The sequence below is a fragment of the Vidua macroura genome, chromosome 17, assembly GCF_024509145.1.
Source record: "Vidua macroura isolate BioBank_ID:100142 chromosome 17, ASM2450914v1, whole genome shotgun sequence".
In the NCBI taxonomy this organism is placed as follows: Eukaryota; Metazoa; Chordata; class Aves; order Passeriformes; family Viduidae; genus Vidua; species Vidua macroura.
This window is the reverse complement of record NC_071587.1, coordinates 1,637,727-1,661,346: the sequence shown is the minus strand read 5'-3', so window position 1 is coordinate 1,661,346 and position 23,620 is coordinate 1,637,727. Positions and strand designations below refer to the sequence as shown.

Genomic DNA, 23,620 nt, shown 5'->3' with positions numbered 1-23,620 from the left:
CTTTCTTTCCTTCTCCTGCCCACCATTACATACACTTCCAGATATTTACTAGGAATTTCTTTTTTAAAGTTCATTGATACAGTTGTCAGCACAGGAACACAAACCTGTGTGTTGTCACTGTGCTAGTGGCAGTGACAGGTCTGCACTCCAGTCAGAGATAGCAAAAGGAAGATCTGAAGCCAGTGCATCTCTGAGTTCTTTGAAATGCAGAACCATTGCCTTAATTCCAAGTACTGTAGCCTAGTCTCTGGGCATTTACCTGCTAAAGGACCCCTCCCTACATCAGCGCCTTAGGAGAATTTCCTTTTCTAACTGTACATTCTCAATTTTTCATGCCCCTCTCTTTAGGTTTAGTAAGGGTTTTATATAAATACAAGTACAGCTTCTGGTGGTTTACTGAAAAATGCTAATTGAAAAAAAAGAGTTCACAGCACACTCAAGTAAATGTTTCAAAGGAGAGGCTAGTTCAAATCAGATCTTTAGCTTTGCAGCTGTGGTGGTTTGCTACTGGCCAAACATCAGGCACCCACGAAAGTTGTTTGCTCACCCTCTTTTGCTCTCAGCTGAGCAGCGAGGGAAAAAAACTAAGGGCTCATGAGTTGAGATGAGGATTGAGAGAAAACACTCTTAAGGGCAAAACAGGTTCAAATTTAAAGGTATAAAGTAAATTTATTATTAACAAAGTCAGAGGAAGATAATGAGAAGTAAAATAAGCTTTTAAACCACCTTTTTCCACCCCCAGCTGCTCCCTCTTTCCCACTGATGGTGCAGGGAGACAGGACATGGGGGTTTTGATCAGTTTTTCACCCAAGATCTTTTTCTGTTCACTCAGGGAGAGGAGTCTTTCTTCTGCTATGGCGTGAGTCCCTCCCATGGACAAACAGTCTTCCCAAAACTATTGTGGCATGTCACTTGTCCATGGGGTGCAGTCCCCTAAGGATAGGCTGTTCGAGTTTGGAAGCAAAGGCCCTTTCTCTGTCTCTGGAGGCAGGGGCTCTCTCTCCATTTGGGTCTCCCACTGGATCACAGCTTTCTCTGGCATCCACCCGCTCTGGCATGAGCACTTCTCCCATAGGCTGCGAACAGATCTCTGCATTCCCCATGGACCTCATGGGCTGCCGGGGCACAGCTGCTTCACACCCTGGTGCTCACCATGGCCTGCAGAGGAATCTCAGCTTTGACACTTGGAGCACCTCTTCCCCCTCTTTTTCCACTGACCTTGGTGTCGCCCTGTTGTTCTCTCTCCTCCTTCTCTTCTCTGACTAGAAGAAAAACTGCTGCTCATAGGTACTTTTGATAACAAGTTCTGCTAATTCAGAGATTCCTACAAGATCCCGCAGCTCTCAGAGGTTGATCTCATCTAGGTTCTGTGCCGGAGAGTCTCTCACCATATTTCTGCCGCTGGCCACGCGGCCCCGCCACCACCAAGCGGGCAGTGACGGCCACCACGGCACTGGCGCTATTTAACACCTCTCCTCATGCGGGCGCTGGGAAGGAGAAGCTGCTGCCGCTGCCCCTGCCCTTCTTCCCGCGGCACGGCTGGCTAGGGGCAGGCAAGCAGTAAAGGCTTGCCACGCGCTGCGCCGGGATGGCAGCACCTGTGGCGCCTCACCAGCCCTGGAAAAAACTGCGCGCATGCTGTTTTAATTTTTCTTCTTAAATATGTCATCACAGAGGCATTACCAACCTCTCTAATTGAGCCAGCAGCATGTCCATCTTCAGAGTTCTGTCGGACATGGTGGAAGCTTCTAGCAGCTTCTCACAGAAGCTACTCCTGTGGCACTCCCTCGCTACCAAAAACCAGGCCGTGCCAAATCAACACAGCAGCTTGTCTTGTGCTAGGCTCTCAAGGGAGCAGCATTTCTAATCTTTGTTAATAATGTAGCAACACTTGATGATCTTACTTCATTAGCTCCTAAAGTAATAGCCCACGATTATTGAACTGTGTTTTACTTTGCTAAATTGAAAGGTGAAGTATGCCTTCCTGAGCACATGAATTTACCTGTTAAAATGGCTGCAGGCTCTGGCTTCTTTGAGTTGATTGTATGACTTTGGATAAACCTGGTGGGAGTGATACTGAAATGGAGTTGCAGTTTAGATTTTCATCTTGAGACTGATGCTTCTGGTATTGCATAAAGTCATTTAAGTAGCAGACTAGAAGATAACCATTGCCTCCCACAGATTTTAAAGATAAGCATGTATATATTGATTGTCATCATAGTTATAGCAGTACCTTACCTACTCCAATGCATACAAAAGATAATTGACAAAGCCATCAAAAGAGTATTCTTAGTACAAAAAGAAGAGGGAGGTGTTGGCATGCAAAATGCAGGGAACTCTCAGTACCTTGGGCCTCTAAGCCAAAGCTTAGAATTAAACATAGGATTTGATCTGAGACCTTGGAAAAGGTTTCCAAACTTAGGTGCTAGAAGTGAGAATATGGATTTATAGTTTAAAGCAGAGACACGTTAAGCTAAATAGAAGAAAGTTCAGAGTTTTAGAGTTTAAGATACAGAAAAAATAAAAGTAGTTACAAAGGTAAACAAGAGATTTAGAATGCAGTACTGTAGGTTTATGTGTCATAACATGATTGGATAAGAAAGTTTACACTGTAGCATGAGTCCATAAGACAAATTATTTAAGGATTGGGTCAAAAACATAAATATGCTTGTTGGCAGTGTTTTATTGGTCTATAAATCCTTAAAAAGTCTTGTAACTAAGAAGTCTTGTGACCTTCTGAACCATGCAGTGAAGATATGAGCTGAACTCACCCTTCCTGCCTATGTAGAAGATAAGAAAAATAAATTGCATCATCTAAAAAACTCAGAGATACCGTCTCTAACTCATTCAAAACTCCTTCAAAAATCCCCATACCATATCTCGTCCAGATCCCTTCTAGGGGTGTGTGGTCCTATCAGCATTGTCACATTGTTATATGTGGGAAGGGCAGAGATGAGGAAGGCCAAATTCTCCAAATCCCAACACTGGTGACAGTCACTGTGGCCCTACTAGTGGTTTGTAAATACCCTGCTCGGGCCATTGCTGCAAAGACTTCCTTTCCTGGCATGTTCTCCAGGCAGCAGTAGCAAGGTTGATAGGCAGAGTGCTGAGAGTTACTAAGATGATGATGTTTTTTAAGGGCACTTGCATGTTATATTAAAGCATGTGCTCTGCTCAGTTGTTAGTTTAGATCTGTCATACCTCTGTGTTTTACAGTAGTGAGAGGAGTTATATGTAGATAACAGCAAAGCTTTCTTTTCTGGCCTCTGGGATCTTGTTTTTGCACTAGATGAAGAATACATGCAGATGAGGACTGAATACCTAATCTGAAGTAACCCCAAATTAAATTTACTTTCCTTCATTCTAGAAGTGGCTCTGTGTCAGGAGGGGTATTACAGCAGTTTTATCTGTCACACACCCTACTATGCAAGCAAGAGAGAAACTCAGGCAATTTTCTTGCCATTTTAGATTGTGATGTAAATGAAAGGAGCTCCCTTATTGCTGGAATATGTGAGAGAGATGTTATTGCTATGCCAATGCGAGCTATATTGTTAACTATTTTTCTGTTACAGTTCACGATCTGCAGAGCTTCGGACTAGATAATGTAAGTGTTTCTAAAGCAGTGTTCTAGTTCTCTTAGTCTCTTTTCCTTCTGGATTTCCCTCCCATTGTCATATTGAGATCCTAGATTGCTGCAGATTTGGCTTTATGAGTCTAAGCAGAACCTGCGTCCTGCTTTCACAGAGGGTTTTGAAATACATTCTGTGACATTTGCATGCTGCTTAGCAAGCCTGTGCCTCTCTTCCTGAGCCTGTCTTTTTCCTTAATCTATGCTTCACAGTTTCTTAAGGTTGATATTGTCACAGCTGCTTCTGGATCTGTTGGAGTTTACCTTGAGCTGAGAGGAAAACAGATTGATGCTCATACTTATTCCTCCAAGGCAGCTGGTAGCATGGGCTCCTATGGCAGGGAGATGAGTGGTGGGAGAGCCTGCTCTGTAGATGGGAAGAAAGGGCACTGAGATCTGTGGATTTCCAGCAGGAGAAGGAGAAATTCCTTGTCTTGAAATCTCCTATGAATATAAAAGAAGAGCAAATGTTTTGGAATTTATTTTTGGGATGCAAGAGAAAAGGAGCACCTGTCTCCATTCTAGAACCACACTCAGAAAAATATACCAATAATGACCTTCAGTCTCCTTACCTTACCCCTCATGTGCTGTGCAGCTATTTGAGTTATTAGCATTTCCATTTCAGATCAATATGACGCACTATATCAAACATCTCTCATTTGGAAGGGATTATCCAGGCATTGTGAACCCTCTGGATGGGACAGCCGTCACTGCACAGCAAGGTAAAAGACAGCTGAAAGAAGTCTCTTTTTAAGTGTCTGTATTAATATGTGTTAGAAGAGAACAGGAGCAAAGTTCCCAGTTTTAACAAAAACCCTGACAGTGTTATGTGAAATGTCTCTCCTCCACCTTGTGCTCTTTCTGGAGCAACTGTCTCCATTCACCTGGAAGAAATCTGCCAACATGTTTGGATTCTGTGACCTTTCTGAAAGGTATCTCTGTTCAGCGTTCGTGAATGCACAACAGCAGGTACAGTATGTCATTATTAAAGGCCTACCTCAGATATAGTTCAAGGAGAGCCCTGTCTAACTACTGCATACAGTGAGAGAGAACCAGAAGGTGCAGGGTAGAGAAAGAAGGCCTAATGGGTAGTTGCTGGAGAGCTGTGGTGTCTGCCTGACCTTGACATACCCAACAGTAAGAGCTTGAAAAGCTGCAGTGAAGTTGAAATATTGCTGATACTTTCTAGATAGCTCCAGATTTTCTGGCTTGAGGACAGATTTTTCTTCCTGCTGCTGCTGTGCTTGAGTTTATTTCCACAAGCCTGCTTTTCTATGAAAGGTCCTTTACATGCCACTGCAGAAGTTTTTTTTTTTAGATCCACTAAGTCTGAATAGTTTGTCTTTGAAGGTAATTGGAGCTGTATGTAATAAAGCTTGGAGAAACAAGTAATTTGCTTTGGAGTGGTGATAGGACTGTTAGTCCTACCTGAATCTGTTCTTTAAAGTTTTCTACCATTGATTTTGATCTTTGTACCCAAATCAGAGGATGGCATTTGAAAAAAAGTACAGAAAAATTAAAAGGCATCATAATGTTCAATACGATTATGATGCTGTAGTTACTCCGTGGAGTAGCAAACTATCTGAGAGGGAGGACCTGTAGCTGACTGGTAAATTTCTGTATAAGCTCAAGCTTTTCATCCTGAGCCTCAGGGAACCACTTGGTAAATTCTTGAAGAATTTGTTCTGAAAACATGCTCCAGTAAAGAAGTAGAAGCAGTAGATTGCAGGTCAAATTTACGTTTATTGCAACTAAAGATACCGTATGCAAGAATTACTTCTGCTGTAGAAATGGATGTATAGTCTTCTCTAGGGAATTTCATAGAAAATAGGTTTTTTTGTTGCATTGCGTTATCCTTAAGAGAACTGAAGGAACAGGCTGGTCTGAGGCAACAGAAAGGGTTCTTCTATTTTTTCTTCATTGGTCCAGATCCTCCTTTTCATCTTCTGATACAATAAATGTCATGCTTCTACAGGAATAAACTGCAGTGTTAATTGCAGTTGATATGAGATACTCATTTAGACCTGAGTAAGTTTGCTTAGGGCTATGTTGTTAAGAATTTTTCCTAGACTAGAATTGAATTTGCAAGAAGTTTTACTGGTAAAGCTACAGCAAGTTTGTAGAAGTTTTTCCATTTATTCAAGGCCAAAATGCCATGAGTTCTGGTTTTGGTTGGAGCAGAAATGAGATTCACTTTTGCAAAAGGAAGACACATTTCAGACATTAACTTTACTGTCCTTGAAAACCTGCAGCAGCTGTTACGCAGAAAGATGTTCCCTGACAAGCTGAACAAAACCAGTTTGTGTCGTCCTGTCCTGTCAGGGAAACCTTCCAGCTTATTGCTTTATATTAATTGTGTCTCTTCCTGTCTTTGCTTATAGCTTCCATGATGTTTCAATATTTTGTCAAAGTGGTCCCCACTGTGTATAGGAAAGTAGATGGTGAAGTAAGTACCTTTTTCCCCTGTTACTTTGACAAGTGAAAGCCTTCACTTTCTCCTCATATTCTTGATGCTGACAGTAACTGTGGATCCAGATGTGTTGCCAGATGTATACCAGGGGCTGTATTGTACATTCAGTACTTGGAACTCCCAAGTGTGGAATTTGGTAAAAAAACCTGGATAGTATCTTTCTCTGCTTGGATTGTAATTTGTGTCAGATAACTTAGTAGGGATGATAGAATATAATTTAATTTTACAGAAACCCAGTTTAATTGCTCTAAGAATAGGGCTAGTATGAACAACATGTAGAAGAATGTCAGGCACAGAAGAATGCTGAAGGGTGATCTTAATTTATGTGAAGACAGGTTATCTTTGTATTTCTCTGCTCTCCTGCCTCTGTGTATTGTTTTCCTATTTCTCACTCTTGATTATTTATGGCTTTCTGCTATCAGTGCTGTCTCCTGAAGCATGCTTAACAGGACTGCCTTTTGGTAGAGGATGACATAGACTCAGGGTTGAGAGGGACAGCTTATACTAGCTGTCCAGCAGCTTATGCTGCTATGTGCCAGCAGAGACCAAATAGTCCAGCCTGGGTGTGATGCTTCCCTCATACTATGGGCTAGGTGCAGCTTTTACTGGTAGCCTATAGTAAAAATAGACCTGATAGCAAATACCTGATCCTGATAGAGCTCTTCATGACTCTTTCTAACCACTGTCGGGCTGCCCACATGGGCAGGGCTACACTGATGTGGTTCACTGAACTCATGTTATAGTAGCCTTTCCTCTTCCCTGTTAGCAAAACAATGTCTGCTGTGTTTGTTTCCTGGTAGGTGGTAAGAACTAACCAGTTCTCAGTTACACGACATGAGAAAATAGCAAATGGGCTACTGGGAGACCAGGGTCTGCCTGGTGTCTTTGTACTGTATGAGCTTTCACCAATGATGGTGAAGCTGACAGAGAAACACAGGTAAGAGACATTTCATTTTATTTCATTCATCCTTCACTGATTTTGTAATTTTGTGTAGCTTGAAACTTCATCCTCACTTAGACATGATAGTGCAAATGCCTGAAATTCATCCAAGCCCCTTGCCAGCCAGTGGAAAGGAAGAGGTGCTCACTGATGGCCTTCCTCTCCATGTGAACTGTGGTCTGGGCTTTTTCTGCTACTATGTGAAGTGTTGTAATCTGGTATCAAGATGGAAAAGGAAAATGGTGCAAGGAGCAGAAGTGTGATATAATGGTTCTTGGTTCAGGCTTCTAATGGGAAGACTAGATTTACAGAGCTACCCATTTTAACAGCAGCACTCACACAGTCCAACTAGTTCCTTACTCTGCATTTGCTATAGCTTTTCTACATCTTCCAGCCAGTGTAGAACCTCTTTTTCTCTCTTGAGTTAATGGCTGGCAATGCAACTGGAGGGAAGGGAATCTTTGAGGTTCATAATGGGGGGTAGAAAATGTCTATATCTTAAAATGCATTAACGTATGCTTAGGATTTAATTACTGTGTTATGTGACCCTCCTGTGCATTCTCACTGGGTAGGAATAAATAATGTCTTAGGGATTAAAAGCCCATCTTTCAAATTTATAAATTCAGTACTTCCTCTTAGTGTTGCTGACTAAAAGTAGCAGTGACAAACTTCAGAATTATTAGCTATGAATATTTAGGTAATGCATACTTGTATGATGAATATTATTAGAATTATTAGTTAATTGTTACATACTTGACATTGGTATCTGAGCTCATGCTGGTTGTTCAAATTCTAGGTCCTTTACTCACTTTCTCACTGGAGTTTGTGCCATTGTTGGAGGCATATTTACAGGTATTGCACCTTTCAATCATTTTGCTTTCTAAAGTGTAAACATTTACTATCTTACGCTTTCTAAAGTCTGCATGTCTAGTAATAAATCCTTGTTTGATTAAGAGAGATGATTTCAGTCTTTGGGAAGCGGTACAGCATTTTTCTGCAGAGCCACAGGAGTGGCATCAGACTGTAGCTAGCACTGGAGGCTTACAAGATGCTGTAATATTACAGCATTTCATTTCATTAGACCTGTAGACCTGTCATAATACTTCATTTTGATGCTCTACAGGACATTTTGTTTTCTAACAAAGCTGTTCTTCACAGACCATATGAAAGTGTCTGTACTTGCATTCTTGGCCAGCTTGGGTCTGTAAGTAGATAGTTTTCATGTGGAATCAACACCACTTATATCTATGAACCCAGCTTGCCATGGGCATAATATATATCTGAGAGATATCAAACTGCTCCCAGGCATAGGAGCTCCAGCTAGTGCTCCTCAAGGACTAGATGGGATCTTGTGAGGAGACACTCAGAGGTTCCTGCAGGTCCATCTGAGTATCTGCACTTCACTCTCAGTGCTGGCACTGGAATAGCTAATCAGTATCTGCTCAGCTCTGTGCATGGGAACAGCCTTGGTGCAGCCATGCTCTCCAGGTAGTAATCCAGAGTGCTCATAGTCAGACATGTGGGTGTTAAGGACCAGCATGAAGATGTGGTCAGGGACCTGAGAAGCCGGTTTCTGTGTCATATAACATCTGCATCACATACCTATAACATCATACCTTTATCTGCAAGGTTTTCCCATCATCTGAGGTGTCATAGTGCTCAGTTAACCTGATGCTGTTAAACAGAATTTCTGTCTGCAATAAATTATATCCTGTTAATCTTTCTGATTTGAAAAGTCATTCAGAAATTACTTTCATGACAAATTCAAGTGCCCTTTAGCACTGACTGGGTTTGACAGCCAATTCATGTTTCTGCCATACACCATGCTCAGACTCTCTGTATTCTAGAGATAAATCAGCTAGTGGCCAATAAGGTCAATCACTTGTACCAGCAATAGCATGGCCAACAGGACCAGGGTGGTGACTGTCCCCTGCTGCACTCTGGTGTTGCACCTTGAAGCCTGGGTTCAGTTCTGGACCCTTCATGATGAGCAAGATATTGAGGTGCTGCAGCGAGTCCAGAGAAGAGAATGGAGCTGGCGAAGGAGCTGGAATGTAGGTCTGATAAGGAGAGGTGGGGGTGCCCAGCCTGCAGAAAAAGAAACTCAAGAGGGAGCTTCTTGCTCTCTACAACTACGTGAAAGGAGGTTGGAACCAGATGAGGGTCAGTCTCTTCTTCTAACAGGGACAGAACAAAAGCAAATGGCTTCAAGTTGCACCAGGGGAAGTTTAGACTGGATATTAGAAAAGAAAAATTTTGTCATGGAAAGGGTTGTCCATGGCACAAGCTGCCCAGGGCAGTGGTAGAGTCACCCTCCCTGGAGGAATCTAAAAGACATGTAGATGTGACACTTAAGGACGTGGTTTAGTGGTGGGCTTGGCAGTGCTGGGGGCAATTGGATGCTATGACCTTAGAGGTCTTTTCCAACCTAGATGATTCTATGCTATTCTAAAGTCACCTCAGTGTTCATGTAACAGTATCAAATTGATTCCACAAGTAGAGATAATTTCAGGGCAAAACAACCACACAATAGTTATCTGAAGCATGATAGACCAAATATTAAGTCCTAGAATTCCATATTATATAGTAATAAATAGAAGATTCAATTCCCATTTTAGCTGCAATGTTTTGTATCATATTGAAATGTCCTTGTATACAGCCAAGTAATCATTTACTTATTCCTTTGATTGAGGTTTCAAATAGAAGAGAAAATATGAAGCTTTATAAAATTAAATAATTGAAAAATGGCTCCCTAGCAATCTTTGTGTTCCTTCCCTGGCGGGAGCTCAAGGTTCCTGCCCTGTGAAAACCTTGGTTGTATGTGGCTTGTGGTACAATAGACCATTCTGAGTTGTTTTATGGTCACAAACAAACACTGAATTAATAGGCTTCTTCAGGGCTGGAGAGGTTTGAGGAAAATACTGCAGAAAGAATTAAAGTCAGTGGATTGTATTGCTTTGTGTCTGGTGGGTGTACATTGCCATCTCCAATAAAGGGCATCCATCAAGGGCAGCATATGGTACTTTTAAGGTTGCTGTGAAATGAGCAAGAAATGGGAAACATGCCCTTTGCAAGCTGAGTCAAGGCAACAAGTGGCGTAAAGCTCTCCACATCAGCTTCCTCTCCAAACTCTTCTCAGTCATCAGTAAACACACATGATGCAGCCAGTCTCTTTTATTTCTGGAAAAGGGATGTTTTCTAGAGAAGCATGATCACCTCTGTCCTGCAAGATGGGTCTTGTCTGTCTTGAGGAGATGAGGACTTTATTGTTCTGAGCAGCAGCAGCAGCAGCAGAACCTTTTTCTGTCTGGTGGACCTGGGATTCCTTTCCTCTGACAGCAGGGTTTTTGTTTTCTATCTTTGGGAGTTGTTCTCTCTTTGAGGCATGTCTGACTTCATCCATTTGGTTTTTTCCTTTTAGTTGCCGGTTTCATTGACTCCTTGATCTATCACTCAGCACGTGCCATCCAGAAGAAAATTGAACTTGGGAAGACAACATAAATAAGCAATGGCATCAACCCATTCAAAAACAACAACAACAACAACAACAACAACAAAAAGAAAAACAGACAAACAAAACAACCCCTCCAAGGAGAACTGAACAGGCTCTTTGAAACACAAGTGATCTTCTGAGAGTGCACAGAAGAGGTTTGGAACTTCCAGATGACCCTAACCACTCATATGTTACTGTGCCCTCATTCTTTGGCCTTAGTTTGTGGATGGAACAACTTGAACCTTGCTGCTATAAAGATTAGCTATCATATCTGGCTCTGCAGACCCTACTGTCATACTGTTTTTGTGTCAGTCCATGTTCCTCCAGTTCTACACCCCTTCCCAACAGAGATGCTGGAGATACTGCATTCTTTTTGCCTCTAGGAATAATGTACTTTATTGTCAAGAGACCTCTAATGGATTGAAATTGCCATCAAATAAGCTTTCTAGCAACACCATCAGGGATTTTTAATTTTTCCATAAAATGTTTCTGGGTGTGCTGATGCTATATGTCAGACCTCCATAAAAATGTGCTGAATCCCATCTGTTGCCTTCCAGCCATCTCAGGCTGCATGGGGAGCCGAAGCATTTGGGATGTGCTTTCTGCCTGAGGGGGCTCCCAGTTGTTCTTCTTATGAAAGATGCAAGTTAATGTTTCAGAAAAAAAAAAGTGTCCAGAATTTTAATTGATTTTTTAATTGGATTTTTTTTTTCATTTCCTCTTGGTATATATTTTCAAATAAAGTCCATCCTCTCTTGTTCTGGTGAGGCATCTGGCGGAATAATTAAATTATTTGAACTAATCCTGATACTGAATTGGAAATAAGAATTAAAAGACACATTGCATTGTGGCAAAGTATGTAGAGATTGTGGTGATGATGATGGGGCTTTTTAGTGTTAAATCATTACACAAGTGAGTAAACTGCTTGCTATCTAAAACTATATTGGGAGAAATTTCAAAATAATTAGGAAAAAAATTTGTGAATTCTTGGCTTATTTGATGTAAAACAGATTGATTACTCTTAAATCTCAGATCTGAATTTGCTTTGGTATGACTCTAATATTGGTCCAAGCAATTGGAAAGGCACAGGATCAGATACTGCAGAAAGCAAGCTGTTTTATAATGTATTTTAAAGCAGGTTTTGCTAAGTGGTTGGGTTTTTTAATTAGTTGAACTTACCCTTACCTATAAACCAGGGAGTCTAAAAACTGCTGTTTTTCAGGTGGGGAGGGAAGCAATTTGTAGTGTGGGTAAGGAGAATTATTATCTTCAAGCAAGAATGTTGAAAAGCAGGTTTGTTTTAAATGTATTTTTATAGGGATATTTAATTAATCCAGTGCATCAGGATCACATAGTAGTACTGCAGCATGAGGAACGGAATATAGTATCTGTTTCATCAGGATCAAAAAGTGACCTGAACAACTTCAATTGCTTATCAGTGCATTTCAGCTTTGTAACTAAATTTATAGGAATAGTAGGAGAAAGAAGATGAAAGGAAGTAATGCAGCAAGAGTTTAACCCACAGCGAAACAGTTATCACTGTTTCCTATCAGTGATAATTGATAGGCTTGTCCTTGATAGGAAAGCCAATTGCTTGTAAACTGGAAAAGCATTGGAGATTATTGCCCAGAGCAGACCTGAGCACCTAAAGAAAGGTGAAGGGAAGGTGAAGTTGCAATACTTGTACTCATCATGGGAAACTGGAAATAATGGAGAGAAGAAATCGAAGACACAGAAACGGAGATTGTATCTGGAGAGACAGAAAATTAATGAAGCTAATAGTTAAGTAATACAGGCTTCTGCTGTCTGTAGGAAGGATATGAGTCCAAGAGTTCTGGTGATTTTGATAGATTGAAAGCCCAAGTGACTCAGCCCAAGTGATAAAGCTGAGTCTGAATCAAGGATGTTAGTGACTGAAAGTGATAAAAGACATCCTGCTAACCCTGCTCTGGAGGACAAAAACCTTCTTTGGGGAGCTCAGTCCCTAGGGTCTGCAGTCTTGTTCTGCAGGGAGGTCATGTTCTGCAGGGGTGCCTTTTCAAAGTTGTAAGGGGTCAAAAAGCAAAGGAAATGGTGATTCATGTGTTTTCAAAGTTTATTCAACATGAGATCATTTCAAATGTATTTGATTCTGTTGTCTTCTGTCACCATGTTTGATTTTTCCCTTCTTACTCTTCCTTGATGCAATTTTAAAAATATTCCCTTAGTTAAAGACTGTAAAAATAAAAGTCTTAGTAAAAGACTGGGCAGGGTGAGGAGGGCATCTTCCTTTCCTATGAACAACTACAAACCTCCCCCCAAAAGCCATCTGTGGGTAGAAATACCAGCTCTGTCATGTGGACAGCCACATGTGAACAGCTGCTGTCCACCACTGGCTTCACAGCCCTGCAGGGCCACACACAGCAGCTCACAGGCTCCATGCCCACTTCCAGCCCCAACATCTCCCCTTTGGGCAGAACTACATCTACCACAATGGGCAGAACTGTGCCCACCCTATGTCCAGCTAAACACAACATCGCTGCTGCCATGGGAGAGTGGCACCCACAGTACCCAGCTGGTAGGACCAGCATAAGCAGTACCAAAACCCTGCAAATTGCAGGGTCTGTGAGCCCAGATGGTGGGGTGGAGCAGCAAGCTAAAGAGCCAGGACAGCTGCTGGCAGCGCACTTTGGCCCATTCCTGGCCAAATAGCCTGGCTCCAGTTTTTTGGAAATGCATCACTTGTAGAATACAATCCTGCCTTCATGTACCCGTCTCTCGATGAGGCTGAATTCAGCATCAGTGTCATGGACTCTCATCCTGTGAAAGGCTCTAGACCAGTGATTTTTTTCCCAGTAGTGTTGCCAGTTCCCTTCGCTGTCTGCTCCAAAGCCAAACACGGAGACCTGTGTGCATGCCAGCAAGAGCCAATGCTGTGTGGGCACTGGGGCGTCCTACAAGCATATGAACAAGCAGTGCAAGGGGAGGTACAGTGGCAGTGTCTGGTACCACTGGCTGTGCTCACCTGCTGGCAGGTGTGCAAGGCAAAGAGCAGGGCTGTGAAGCCAGTGGAGGGGTATCACTTATGATGCTGTGTTCAGTTGTCATGGATGTACTTGAGGAAAGCTGGCTCAGGATCAATACCTGAGTGGGGAGTGGAGTGATTAGATGCTCTCCATGCTGGAAAACAGGGCAGCCAGCCCAAGGCAGTGCAGCCGTTGGCTCACTGCTCAACAGAGTTCTGCCTGCGCCTGAGGAGCTGGAGCCCACAGAGCCGTTACCTTGTTCCTTTGATGAGCTGTTTAACTCCCACGTGTGCTGCAAAAGCAGAGGTGAGCAGTGATCATGTAGTACACCCACTGCTGAGGGAGCCCATTTCTTTGCAGAGGGTATCTGTTGTCTCCCAGCACCCAGCCCAGTGGCATCTCCCACCCCTTGAGCTGGCCCAGTAGCATCCCCTGGCCTGGCCCTTCCTAGGAAGGAAGGCATCAAGTGCAAGGCCCCACTGCGGGCACAGCTGCATTCCACTCACAGGGGTATGGTACTGCAGGCTGCCTGAGCCCTGTGCGGACAGGTCAATGCCCAACTACCTCAAAGTGCAGGGCAGAGGGATGCCCAGTACCCTTTGTGCCATCAGGACTAGTGCCAGGTCTCCAGTGAGGCACTAGAACCCCCAGACCATACTGCACCATCCGCAGGGTTTCCAGCACAAGAGACACCATCCCCCAATGCTGAGTGAGTGTGAGATCTCCAGTGGAGAAGGCGCTGGTCACCCACTGCAGGTCCAGAGGTTTGAAGGGGATGAGGACAAGGTGGACATTGGGCCTTAGGTTCACTGCACTCTCCAGATATATGAATGTCACTGTAGAGATGGACAAGAGACTTCTTTTCTTCATGCACAATCACCCAATCTTTATTGTTCACAGTTTGTATTTATCATATTTATCACAGTTCTAAAGGCATCGTGTTTAATTTGAATTGGTAACTTACTGCAAATCAGTTCATTGGTCAGTAGTTGCTAGTGTACATGTCCATCAAAAACTTTCCTCTCTTAACAATGTTTACATTCTTGTTTCATGGATACAGAATTATTCTCATGGTTAGAACCTCTATTTTCACAGGTGTAATTCCTTTCTCACAGTAACTTGCTAGGCTAGCTGTTAGCTGCCCCCAGCTGATGCAGCAGGCCTAATCTATGATTTTACAGGCTCTTACTCTATAAGGCTTTACCTATATGCAACACATGAAGTGATAGGTTGTTCTCATGCCAACATCCAGCTCAAAGCCAGTGGTCTTTGCTCTGTTCAGCCTAAAGGACAGCAGAATGGTGTGTCCCAAACCAAAGGTGCATGTTCCCAGGCTCTTGGTCCCACCAGGCAGGGACAGCAGGTCACCCTAACCAGAAGCAAAGAGTGGATATGGGTGACATGAGGCCTGTGTGTCCCAGGATGTAGGGCTCCGGAGAGCAGGGTCAGCCAGCCACCTCCTTCACAGGGTTTGTGTTGTCAGATTTCAACAGCATGGACAGGAGCTGGGGCATGCTAGGGTTCTCGAAAGATGGGGGGAGACCAAGTCCCTTTAGGTCACCCACCTCAGCACACAGTCATGAGTGTCAATTAGCAGCCCATGACTGGACCCTTTCAGCTGCCTGGAGTTCCCCACCACTGCACAAGTCCTGCAGTGAGATGGGTCCCACACATCAGCTCTCAGGGCCCGGAGGACATTGAAGAGCTGCTGAATTATGGCCTGGAGCTGGATACCACTCAGGGGACCCTGCAGGGTCTAGGGAAGCAAGCACAGTGACATGCAGCATTAGCACCTCCACCAGTAACCCAAAGGGAGATAGAGCCCCATTTCTCCTAGCAGAGACCTGGGAAAGGACAGAAAAAACAGATGGGATAGTAGGAAAAGGATGCAAAACAGCCCAGGGGGCAAGGTATGCAATGGAGGAAGGATTGAGCTGGGATCTCTGCATCCCTCTGTCCCCATCATATCTGTTCTTGGCCCTACCCCACTGCGAACAGATTCAAGGAGCCTGGGAAGACCAACAAGCTCCTGCTCATTGCCTCACTTACCAGCCACCACTGAACCACATCCAAGGAGAGCTCGTAGTCTGCACCCATCAGCAGAGGCCCTGTGCCTTGTAGGGGGCATTGAACCATGCAGAGCCGTTGGTAGGGGTGGTACAGTGGGCAGTAGGGGTGTGGAGGAGGGAGGGAACCCAACAGACAGGACCAATGCCATCTATGAGGTCTCAGAAATATTGCCACAGGATCAGCAGCAGGCACAGGGCCAGCACCACCTTTGTGTACCTCTGTAACAGCATCCCATGTGCCACTTGCAGTGATACGTCACAAAGACCAGTGGCAGTGGCACTACAGGATGCCTTCTCACCCACCCTCTCTGCCCAACCTCCCGGGACACCCCTTGGATGCTCACCCACACTGAGGGAACTGAAATGGCCCAATATTAATTTCCTTTTGTAACTGTTCAATGACATTATTGCTGCGTTCTGCTGTTGCCACTGCTACCACTTACTTCAGGCCAGACAGGGCTGGCTGGCAGCATGTGCTGTACTGTCGGAACCCAAGGTGTCCCTCAGACACTCTTGGATGTTCTGGGCCCAGGGCAGAGGCCTCTGAGACCCTGGCAGGCGGCCAGGGACCCCTGTGGTCTTGAGCTTGACCCATGGAACAATTTACCAACCTTGCAGGAAGAACAAGAAATCACAAAAGTTTAGATATTATAATAGAAGTAGTCACAAGGTGAAAGGTAGGATTTTTTAGTGCTGTACAGGGGGGTTTTAGGCCTTGTACAGGGGGGTCTGAGGTTTGTACATGGGGGTCAGAGGTTCTAAGATGGAGGGATTTGGGCGTGCCCTGTCCTCCTTCTTTCTTCTTCCTATTCTCCATGTTCTTGGTGATGTTGGCACTCACAGATTGGTTTAGAGTAGAAAGTCACTGTTTAACATAGGTAGTAGGCATTGGGAAAAAACTATAAACACCTAATACGTAATGTGTGATATAAAAGACGGCACCCTCCCTTCGGGGAGGAGAGAGGGGGACAGCCAGAGACGGGGACAGCCAGAGACGGGGACAGACAGAGTCAGGGACAATGTCAGGGAGTCTGTGTGCCTTGAGATAATATGCAATAAACTACCTTGAGACCGGACGACTGAAGACTACTGAGTCTTTCTTTGAAGGCACGGGTTGGAGGAGAGACTTTACCACCATCCGGAGTCACCCAAATCCGGGGAAGGCTCCGTCACCTGGCGTCCCTGGGTGGGCACTGACAAGAGACTAATTTACCAGACGACCTCCAACTTCCACCCGAGAAACAGGCACACCCCGAAGACTCCGAAGAGAGAGAGAGCGGACAGCTCCAGACGAAACATCCTGACCTTCACCAAAACAAATCATCCCAAGGACAGCCCGGAGAGGAGAAAAACCAGAAGCGCGCCTGGAATTTCTCGCCTGTGAGCTGCTGGACAGTAATCAGGATCATCTCCGGACCGACCTTGCGCTGACTCGGCTTTTGGTGAGATCAGTTGAGATTAAGAACATGGGGGGGGGATACTCCCAAGAGCAGATCCAAGTTTTGTCAGCCCTACAGAGGGTGGCATCCACACATCCTGTGGAGATGACTCCAAAAGAGCTAAAGGCTCTGTTGTTGTGGGTGCGGTGTAATTATCCGCACATAGAGACACATCTCTTGTTCGAACCAAATTTCTGGCAAGAGATCAATAGGCATTTGCATTATCTGGCCACAAAAAGAGATAAGAATGCCGCAAAACTTTTACCTTCCGCGAGAATAATGTTAGAGTCGTTTTCACAGCGCGGCAAGGGGTCTCTTGTTTTACACCAAATAGCTCAGGCTCCTGGAGGAGCACAGGGAGAATTGCCCAGCCAGCAGCTTGGGGCAGCTCTCTTCACCACAGATCAGGAGGAAGCAGAATCGCTTCCCGTGGAAAAGCAAGGGGACGATTTTCCAGCACGCCCAGGATCCCCGGATTCCCACAGGTCCTCAGATTCCCCTGAACCCCCAGAATCTCTAGGGTCCTCCGATGCAGAAACCCCTCAGTCGGTTGCAGATCAGCCGGGGACAGTTGTCACCCTCGGTGAGGGAGGAGATTGGGAATACCCCGAGTCTACACTCACAGAGGGGGGGGCTGTAGCAGCACAGGCTGGGGAAGGTGCAGATGGGAGTGTAGAACCCAGAGAGGAGGGGGAGCCGTCTCTCGCAGCAGCGGCGGCGGGCAGTTTGCAACAGCCCGCGGCGCCGGGGAGAGCGGGGGGGACTGTGAGGGCGAAGGGGACCAGTGAGAAGGCGGGGGATGCGGGCGCGGGGGTCGTACGTCCCGAGGGTCCCGTGACGCGTGCCATGGCGAGAGCCCGCGCTGCCGCAGCGGCAGCCGCCCGGCAGGCACAGGGTGAAGGCTCCCAAACCACAGCAGCGGCGTTGGCCAGGCAGCAGGCTGAGACAGAGCGAAAAGCTATGGCAAATGCTCATCTCGCGGCAGCGGCACCGCGCATGCGTGGAATGGAGAAGCGAAACCCAGAAGCCGGGGCGGGGGAGGGCACCTCGCGTGCGGCGGGCGCGACACGAGCACAGACGGGACGGAAGCGACGCGCTCGGGTTGTGGGCATTGGCGCAGAGTCAGGAGAGGCATGTCCCAGTGATGGGCAGTATGGGGTGGATATATCAGAGCCGGAGTGGGATCGGGAAGGTGGCGACGTCAGTCTCGGGGAGGAGGAGAGCGCTCCCGAGATCGCGGCTGCGCTGGAAAGAGCAAGGAGGCGCGGCCAGGGTCGGGGCGGGAGCGTCCACACCCCCGTGGTGACACAGGCAGGGATGGGGCGTGTCCAGGGTGCAAACGTTTGCCAGGGCACCGCCTCCACACCGTTCCCATGGCAATCGACTCATGCGCACTCAGCCTGTACCCACAGCCAATCCCAGCCAGTCTCAGACATTGTAAAGCTGAAGCAGTTGATACAGCGAGAGTCGACATCCCAGACTGCGGGATTTGCAAGTGTAAATCAATTGTTACAAGAATTGCACAGGGATTTATCAGAGATACAGATAGGAGAACAAACGTCTGAGTCTTTTGCAGTGCCGACCTCAGCCGGTCAGACGACAACGCCACCCAGTGGCGGGACTGCAATATTGCAGGAGGTTTTGCCGGAGCCGGTTGCCCAAGCCATCGCGCCACCCAGTGGTGGGTCTGTAACATTGCAACACTTTTTTCCAGTTTTATATAAGAAGAAGTCTAGGGCGAGGAAGACTACACCTGCACGACAGCGGGAACCTCCGCTGATTCCAGAACGACATGAGACTCAGGACACTCCTGCTGAGGCGCAGCAACAGGATGATACTGGCAGCCGTGTGTTTTCCTCTGCAGCAGACGTTCCATTCTCATCCGCAAGCACCCAGCCCTCAGCCTTGCAGATGCCACAGATGTCGGTGAGTTCTGCTGCACCAAAGCCTCGATCACGACAAATAACTCCACTCTACAGGCAAGTACCCACAAAATTTCCAGCTTTACCGAACGCAAAGCTAGACTGGCAGGACATTCGAGCAGAATTAGAAAAAGAAAAAGGTTTATTGCAGGGCTCGGGAAACATCACGATGCCAGTGAGCTATGATGCTCAGGGACAAAACCCAAGGTGGGAACGCCTGGATCGTGGTGCGATCAAAGACTTAGCCAAAGCCATCCGAGACAACGGGTTGTCATCACCGTACTTCAAACAAATGTTGAAGAGCATCTTTGGTATGTATGATTTAACACCCTATGATCTTAAATATCTTGCAACATCAGTTCTTACAGACACCCAGGCTCTTGTATGGCAAAAGGCATGGAGGAGATCCCTGGAGGAGCTGAGAGCCAGATACCAGGGCGGACCAAACGCGAACCTCACCATGGTGCAGCTTGCTGGTGATCCTCCCGAAGACGACCCGATTCAACAAGCGGTGAGGCTCCCACGGAACGTGCTCAGCGACATCAAGGAGGCGGCACGGAGAGCAATCCTACAGATTGCTCCGGCGGGAGTCCAGGACAGCATCTACACGGAGATCAAGCAGGGTCCTTCGGAGCCATTCTCCTCATTTGTGGATCGTCTTTCCCAAGCAGTGGAACGACAAGTAGTCGAAGAGGGGGTGAAACCACATTTGATCAAAAGCCTTGCGTTTTCCAATGCCAACCCGGAGTGCAGGCGGATCATCAGCCTGATGCCACATCAGGTCACCTTGGCAGACATAATAGAGGCATGCAGCAAGGTGGGGACACCACAGCATGTGGCATCCATCGTGAAAGAAGAGTTAGGAGAGCAGATTAAGAAGAGTGTCAAGGAGGTTCTTGCAAATTACACAAAGAACAGTGACAACACAGGGAGGCGATGTTTTGGATGTGGGGCACAAGGACATATTAAAAAGAATTGCCCACAATTTGCAAAATCTAATAAATCATCAGATCTTTGTCCCCGATGCAGGAGAGGAAGGCATCTTGCGAGTGAATGCCATTCGCAGACAGATGTGGATGGAAGACCTCTACCGCATTCGGGAAACGGGAAAAAGAGCGCGAATCATCGCCAGCGCGCTCCGACACAAATCATGGCGGTGACACAAAACCAGCAGGAGCAACCCTCGGAGAAGAACAAGCAGATCCCCTCAGCAGAACAATCTCCAAAATCCCCAGCGACCCAGACTTGGTACCGCCCGGATTCCAATGCGTGCTGGCAACCACCAAATTGACGTGTCTTTTGGACAACAGCCACACAGTGATACCCACGGGTGTAACTGGGACTTCCTGGAAAAGACAAGATTTTTTGATAATGGCCAGGGACAGAAGCAGTATTCTTGGACTTGTTGTTTATCCATCCTTGATTTCAGCAAACTACAAAGAGGAGCTGATGGTCACGGCAAAAGCCCTTCAACCACCTTTGACAATTCCAAAAAATACACCGATAGCCCAGGCCATGGCTTTGCCGTCCCATGCAGAAAAACAAATCATGCCAGTGCTTGACAGGCAAGGCTTCTTTTCTAGTGATCAAGCGGAAGTACATGCATCCTGGGTGAAACATTTGAGCCGAGACCGACCCATCCTTACTTGTCGGTTGACTTGCAACGAAAAGACAGTCGTCATTACAGGGATGCTCGACACAGGGGCAGATGTTACAGTCATTTCATACGTTTTTTGGCCCCAGGAATGGGACTTGACTGTACCTTTGGGTTCTCTCGCAGGCATAGGAGGAAGTTCTCTATGCATGCAGAGTGAGAACGCAATCGTCGTCACAGGTCCAGGAAGAAAAACAGCAATCATTCGTCCTTTCATCGTGCAAAAACCCATTACAGTGTGGGGAAGAGACCTTTTAGCACAATGGGGACTGAGATTGGAATTGGATTTTTAACAGGGGTCACTGCGGCACTCACCACTTTGAAATTGACTTGGAAAACCAATGATCCTGTTTGGGTGGATCAGTGGCCCCTTGAACGAAAGAAATTGAGTGCCTTGAAAAAGTTAGTCCAGGAACAACTGCAGAAGGGACACATCAAACCAACAAATAGCCCATGGAATTCCCCAGTGTTTGTCATCCACAAGAAAACTTCAGGATCTTGGAGGCTGCTTCACGATCTCAGGAAGATCAACGAGGTCATCGAGGATATGGGGCCGCTCCAGCAGGGACTTCCATCTCTCTCAATGATCCCGAGAGATTGGTCGCTTGTCATCATCGATCTCAAAGACTGTTTTTTCAGCATTCCGCTTCATCCAGATGATGCTCCACGTTTTGCATTTTCCGTCCCAAGTTTTAACAGGGAGGAACCCCTGCAAAGGTACCATTGGACCGTTCTTCCACAAGGTCTCAAAAATTCTCCGACCATTTGCCAATGGTATGTGGCTCAAGCTTTGCATCCAGCGCGGGAGAAACATCCGAAAACAAAAATTGTTCATTACATGGACGATTTGCTCATTGCGGCACCAACAAAACCAGAATTGCAGAGAGTCCGCGATTGTGTGATCGCAGAAGTTCAAAAAGCAGGAATGGAAATTAGTACCTCAAAAATACAAGAAATTGCGCCTTGGAAATATCTGGGATGGAAGATCACAAAGCAAACAATAAGGCCACAAAAACTGGAGATCAACACGAAAATCGCCAATCTGCAGGATTTACAACAGCTTTTGGGGGAGATCAACTGGATGAGACCGATCTTGGGAATCACAAATGATGACATTTCATCACTGCTCGATCTCCTGAGAGGAGACAATAACATCAAATCTCCCAGAACTCTCACACCTGAAGCACGGAAAAATCTTGAAAAGATCACGGACATGATTCAACACAGACAGGCACATCGTTTTGTAGAATCACTGCCTTTCCACTTGGCAGTGTTGGGGGAAACAACACAACTGTATGGGTTGATTTTTCAATGGGATTCATCTCTAGGAGACCCTCTATTGATGATAGAGTGGGTTTTTTTAGCTTATAGGCCCTCAAAAACAATTCTCACAGATTTGGAGATGATGGCTCAGATCATCATCAAAGCAAGAACAAGGTTGCTGACAATGTCAGGCAGGGATTTCTCAATCATTCATTTACCTCTAAAGAAAGATTATTTTGAATGGGCAATGCAAAAATCACAAGATATCTCCATTGCGTTGTTAGGATATCCAGGGGTTTGTACAGTTCATTTCCCACCTCACAGAATGCTAAATGCAAAAATAAGTTTTAGAGAAAAACCGAAAATAAGTCAGGAACCAGTGGAAGGTGTGACAGTGTTCACTGATGGTTCAGGGAAAACCCACAAATCAGTGATCACATGGCAAAACCCAAAAACAGAGGAATGGGAATCAGACATCAAGACAGTGCAAGGTTCACCACAAATTGTAGAATTGGCAGCAGTAGTCAGAGCTTTTCAGTTGTTTCCAGAACCTCTCAATCTGATCACAGACTCAGCATATGTTGCGAATGTGATCAAACGATTGGAGGGATCACTGTTGAAGCACACAGATAATGAAATCTTATATTCATATTTGTCATGCATGAGAACAATCCTAGAAAATAGGGAACACAAATACTTTGTTACACATATCAGGGCGCATTCCTCACTTCCAGGGTTTTTGGCAGAAGGGAATGCTCGCGCAGATAAGCTCACGATGCCCATCTTACAGACATTGCCAGACATTTTTGAGCAAGCAAAATTGAGCCATGCATTCTTCCATCAAAATGCTCAAGCATTGATGGAATCCTTTCGCCTTTCAAAAAGCCAGGCGAAGGAAATCATCAGTGCTTGCCCAGATTGTCAACTTGTGCAGCCACCTGCATCCACAGGAGCAGTCAATCCAAGAGGATTGCAAAGTCTCCAGCTGTGGCAAACTGATGTCACAAAATACCCATCTTTTGGGCGGCTCAAAAACATCCATGTTTCAGTTGACACATTCTCAGGGGCAACATTTGCATCATTACATACAGGGGAAACCGCAGAACATGCCTGCAGACACTTTTTACAAGCATTTGCATCATTAGGGGTGCCACAAGAGATAAAAACAGATAATGGACCAACCTACACAGGCAAAGTGCTTGACAGATTCTTGAAAAAATGGGGAGTCAAACACATTTTCGGTATTCCTCATTCTCCCACAGGTCAAGCAATCATTGAAAGAACACATCATACCCTGAAATCCCTTTTGGATAAACAGAAAAGGGGGGAGGCAGGTGCAACACCTTATATGCGGTTGAACAAAGCTCTGTATGTGTTGAATTTTTTAAATGGCTCTTTCTCAGAGCCCACTCCACCAATTATCAGGCACTTCACGAACAACACGCAAGCAAAGCTAAGGGAAAATCCTTTAGTTCTGATCCGAAACCCAGAGACAGGACAAATCGAAGGCCCATTCACATTAATCACTTGGGGCAAGGGTTTCGCTTGTGTCTCCACAGGGCGAGGGCTGAAGTGGGTGTCAGCAAGGCACGTGAAACCTTACCGGGTGCAGACGCAAGCGGACGCAGATCCAAGAAGCAAAGACGCGGGCACGCAAACGAAGGCGGACAATAGCGCTGCAAACATCTCATCAGACAACGATTGACAACTCAGAGACTTGGGGTTCTTCTTGGGACT

General features: G+C 45.7%; 1 protein-coding gene and 1 pseudogene across 1 annotated transcript in view; one reads left to right on the top strand and one right to left on the bottom strand.

The window, feature by feature from the left end:
* Positions 1-12,655, top strand: part of ERGIC3 (ERGIC and golgi 3) — a 29,781-nt gene extending 17,126 nt beyond the window's left edge. The window contains exons 8-13 of the mRNA XM_053992798.1: positions 3,573-3,604; positions 4,254-4,350; positions 6,010-6,074; positions 6,899-7,035; positions 7,835-7,890; positions 10,460-12,655. Of these exons, the coding sequence (XP_053848773.1) occupies positions 3,573-3,604; positions 4,254-4,350; positions 6,010-6,074; positions 6,899-7,035; positions 7,835-7,890; positions 10,460-10,539 (467 nt within the window). The 3' untranslated portion in view covers positions 10,540-12,655. The remainder of the gene's footprint in view (positions 1-3,572; positions 3,605-4,253; positions 4,351-6,009; positions 6,075-6,898; positions 7,036-7,834; positions 7,891-10,459) is intronic.
* Positions 12,656-13,248: 593 nt separating this feature from the next.
* Positions 13,249-16,052, bottom strand: LOC128816064 (CMP-N-acetylneuraminate-beta-galactosamide-alpha-2,3-sialyltransferase 2-like; annotated as a pseudogene).
* Between the last annotated feature and the right edge of the window lie 7,568 nt (positions 16,053-23,620).